The 4610-nt window shown below is 35.2% G+C and overlaps 1 protein-coding gene across 1 annotated transcript; it reads left to right on the top strand.

Moving 5' to 3' along the window:
- Nucleotides 1–218: 218 nt before the first annotated feature.
- Nucleotides 219–3915, top strand: LOC141693437 (AAA-ATPase At3g50940-like). The gene is made up of 3 exons (XM_074498540.1): nt 219–335; nt 1818–2839; nt 3172–3915. The coding sequence occupies exons 2-3, from the start codon at nt 1850–1852 to the stop codon at nt 3610–3612; spliced, it is 1431 nt and encodes a 476-aa protein (XP_074354641.1). The 5' UTR covers nt 219–335; nt 1818–1849; the 3' UTR covers nt 3613–3915.
- Nucleotides 3916–4610: the final 695 nt, after the last annotated feature.

Below are 4610 nucleotides of genomic sequence, written 5' to 3'. Positions count from 1 at the left end.
ATGTTATCTGCACTATATTGGTACAGAAAAAAAAATATTATTTTAATAATATTATTATTTTATAGATTATGAGTATTTAACATGTTACAAATGTAAACCAACAATTTAATGGTAAAATCCAAATTGTTATTATGATCGATTTAATTGAAAAATCATATTTAGTCAATATCTTGGTCAAAAATGGGCATGACATCAAGTTGATGACATCAGACTCAAGTGGGCGCTGGGCTTTGAAGTTTGTATAAGTTAAAGAGGTTTGTTTGTGAGCATCCTCTGGGATATACACCTCAAGATCTCTCATCTCTCTCGCTAGAACCAGCTCCTGCATTTATCCGGTGAGTTCCTTTTAATATCATTCAACTTTTCCTACATTTATATGTTTTCTTTTTAAGTATTTGATTAAAACTGTGTCCAATTTACATTTGTACCTTTATCGGAGTAGGGACTAGCTTAGACTACACAAGTACATTACATATTCATCCTAGTGTTCAACTTCGGCCTATGCTCACCAATAATACTACAAGAGTCTTCCCAAGGATATCTGATCTCCCAGCTGAAACTTGATAATCAGAACCTGCATTACAACATCTATTTCCCTACTTTTACTTTATATAATACATAACGTTCCAACTCTTTGACAAGAACACAATGTTCTAATTTTACATCCGTTTCATCCTAGTGTTCTCATAATTTATTGATCCACAAACAATATATTACTAATTACCTTGATTACCTAACCATATGAAAGGAAACATAAGACCAACTTCAATAATTGACACCTTTGAAGACATGCTAACTTTGCTGCATCACTAAAAATAATATATATCTTCTATCTTTTATTTTGGTGCCTTTTTATATAAAAAATGCACACGGATAACCAGATCAGATCAATTTCGGATTGGATCCACTTTCTGATTATGACATAACTGGAGACCATTCGGATCGGATCGGATGTTATTCGGATCGGGTCTAATTCGGATTAAAAGCGGATAAAATTCAGATTAAATTCCGTTTGGATATTTTCAGATCATAACTTATTTATTTTTTCAATTTGTTAGACTCAAAATAGGGTGCTTTAATTGTTGGCACCCTATTTTATGGAATGTCAACTTAAGTTTGGCATCCCATTCCACCTCGTTGGCATCTCTTCGGCACACTTGCAACTCCAATAGTATGCTAACAAGAGTGTCATGTCATACCAATGGCGTTGACAGCCCTTGTCAGAGTTGCTTCAAGAATAAGCAATATGAAAACTAAACATATTAAATGCTTCCTTTCACTCTCTCTATACGTAGTCAATACTCAAGAGGCTAACTTAGGTTTTCCCCGACCGACCTTAGAAGATTAGTAGAAGGAAAAACTTTGAGCCTTACTAGTATCCGAAACTCAGCTTTGGCTGGAGATAAAAATTTATAATTTTTAGCCCCAAATCTATTTATATCTCTATGTAGTCATAGATTTATGTAGTTATGTCAATTCAGATTTCTAGGAAATTTATATCAATTTAGTCATTGACATTTGTTTTGGACCTCTCTGGCATTGTTTTCTGGATTTTAAAATAACTTTCAGCCTTCTCAGCTAATAGCTTAGTAGATGGTCTTCGCAAAAAGGAAATTTTAGATACTAATATGAGTTCTTTTAAGATAAATTAAAAAAATAAATACCATTACACTCTTGGTTGTTTAAACTATCATAATTTCAGTTATCTATGCTATGAATTTACAGTTTTATCTGTTTCCTATATGGTGGTTACATATGTAGTTGCTGCGTTTTTTAATAGAAAAACACCTAACCAAAGGCATAATTCGTTTTATCAGGAATTCCTCAAAATTTGATTCTTCCAAGCACAATGTCTGTTGAAAATCTGCCTAGTGTAAGATCTGTACTCTCAATACTTGCACCACTTGCTGCTTCTGCCGTGATAATCCGAAGCCTAACTAATGACTTTGTTCCCAACGAACTAAATGAATATGTGTCCTCTAAGATTTACAAAATTTTCAAGTACTTCTCTTCGGAATTCACTATTGTTATTGAAGAATTTAGAGGTCTTTCACGCAATCAAATGTTTGAGGCAGCTGACATTTACTTATCCACTAAAGTCACTTCATCGACCCGTAGGATGAAGCTTGGTAAGTCTGAAAATGAGAAAAATGTTGTGATCACAGTGGATAAAGACGAAGAGGTCTTTGATTCTTTTGAAGATGTACAAGTCAAATGGAAGTTGATAAGTACTGAAGCTAAATCATCGAGTCATCACGGCCCGGGACAACATTTAAGAGACCTAAATGCAACTCTAAAATCCGAGGTTAGATCATACGAGTTGAGTTTTCACAAAAAACATAAAGAAAAGGTGGTGAGTACTTACTTGGCACGTGTTCTTGAGATATCAAAAGTCATCAAACAAGAAACCAAGGCGATAAAGATTCGAACGGCAGGGTATGGTGGCAAATGGAATTCAGAGGATACTAATCTTGACCACCCAATGACCTTCAAGAATTTGGCTCTGGATTCAAAGCTTAAAAATAAAATTATAGAGGATTTAGAAACGTTTAAGAAAGGGAAGCATTTCTACCAAAGAATTGGAAGAGCTTGGAAACGTGGATATTTGTTGTATGGACCTCCTGGTACCGGAAAATCAAGCTTGACTGCTGCGATGGCTAATTATCTCAATTTTGACATCTATGACTTGGATTTAACAGAGGTAAGCTATAATTCAGATTTAAGGCGATTGTTGCTTTCATTGTCCAGCCAGTCAATACTGGTCATTGAGGATATAGATTGTTCTATCAAATTACAAAGTAGAGACTCCGAGGATGATCCTGATGCGACTAAAGAGAAGGTTAGTTTTGTTATATAGTAGACAATTTTTAGCAGGTTTTTTGGAGTAATTGAGTAAGTATTTATCAGAGGTTTTGATTCAGTGAACTTGCCCTGCTGCTTATTGCTTCTGCAATTGCAGAAGTTGCCTATATGTGGTCCCAGCCTCCCAGGGAAGGTCTGCTAGATGACATACAGAAAATGAGAAAATACAACTTAATTATTAAATATAACACAGTTGATGAATACTTGTCATAAGTAAAATATTGGAATTCGCTCCTAGAAACTTTTGTTGTTTAATACTGCGACATATTGGTCTTTTGGTTGAACTGTTTGGTATTGATTGTTTTTCAGGTAACACTTTCTGGGCTCCTGAACTTTATTGATGGTCTTTGGTCTTGTTGCGGAGAAGAACGAATCATTGTTTTCACGACCAATCACATAGAAAAACTGGATCCCGCATTACTGAGGCCAGGCCGTATGGACATGCACATACACATGTCTTACTGCACATTTTCTGCATTCAAGCAGCTAGCTTTCAACTATTTAGGCATCCTGCACCATCCACACTTCGTCCAGATTGAAGATCTTTTAAAAAGGGCAGATACAACTCCTGCAGCGATTGCAGGAGAGTTGATGAAAAACAACGATCCTGAAGTTTCAATCTGTGGCCTTCTTAAATTCCTTGAGCACAAAGTAGCAGAACAGGGCTCAACAAATACCGAGGCAGAAGTTTGTAGTTCTCCAAAACCACTGTGTGGACCTAAGCGGCAGATAGCATGTCAGAGCATATAAACTTCAAAAGTTCATCGAGAGTGTTCAATTCTTATTCAGTCAGAAAAATAAATCTACAAACGGTATTTTTTAAAGAAAACTTTTTTATGCACCTTAAACAACATATAGAAAGTCTATTTACTTCTCAGTCCAACTCTGTATTTACTGCCTATCTTAAGTCTTTACTCATTTCGTCAGTGCATAGATCTATTTAACCAGAATGCCCCTGTGTTTTGAGTTCAGTTGAGAACCAAAATCACCCTAAGAACGTTTAGAAGTGAGAACCGTAATGAATATAACTGGGAAAGTTCCTTTCGCTGCTCATCAGTGACTTGTATTAACTGATGTTCCTATTAAAACAAGTGAAACAGTTAAGAGTTCTGATATCTCATCCTGAACTGGTTCTCCAGTCGATTCAACAGATACCCTATGTTATCCAATTACGTATCAAATATCAAATGTTGTATTATGTGCCAATAATTTGTTATATTTGGTCATATAATTACTATTTTGTGAAAATCATTTGTCTAAAACCAGTTGGCAGTTGTTGACATTAAAAACTCGTCTGCACGTATTTCTGGCGCCTCATAAATTAATCTTAGCCTTATTCTTGGATCTTAGGCTAATCATAGTTAGTAATGTCTAATTATCTACTTCCATGTCTATTGAACTCAGTAGACTTCGCTCCAATTTGAGCAACACTGCATCTATACAAATCTTGATAACATGCAGATGTCATATGCTAGTATTTTATTTATTTTACTAAATTAGTATTATTTTTTTGTTGAAACTGTAAACGCACCACAAAACTTGTGCTGCATTTCAAATGGCAATATATTTTTGGGCAAAAAGAAATGGCATGCTATCTAAATAGCTGCTATCAAAATTTCACTTCCAACAGGAGAAGCCCGAAGGTAACATAAGGAAGCTCCACATTTTGCTTTGCATAAACAGTGTACCCGTACACACTAACATACCAAACCCGGCACCAAAACAAACAATATGTGAGAAACTGAGAA

This window comes from Apium graveolens, chromosome 10 (assembly GCF_009905375.1).
Source record: "Apium graveolens cultivar Ventura chromosome 10, ASM990537v1, whole genome shotgun sequence".
NCBI classification, from domain to species: Eukaryota; Viridiplantae; Streptophyta; class Magnoliopsida; order Apiales; family Apiaceae; genus Apium; species Apium graveolens.
Note: the sequence above shows the minus strand (reverse complement) of the source record. Positions and strands in the feature narration are given on the sequence as shown.

What these genes read in the sequence shown, in the direction of transcription:
- LOC141693437 (XM_074498540.1), top strand. Translation starts at nt 1,850, where the DNA reads ATGTCTGTTGAAAATCTGCCTAGTGTAAGATCTGTACTCTCAATACTT. An exon ending in CTGATGCGACTAAAGAGAAG is followed by an intron (nt 2,840 to 3,171) that starts GTTAGTTTTGTT and finishes ATTGTTTTTCAG; the next exon opens with GTAACACTTTCTGGGCTCCT.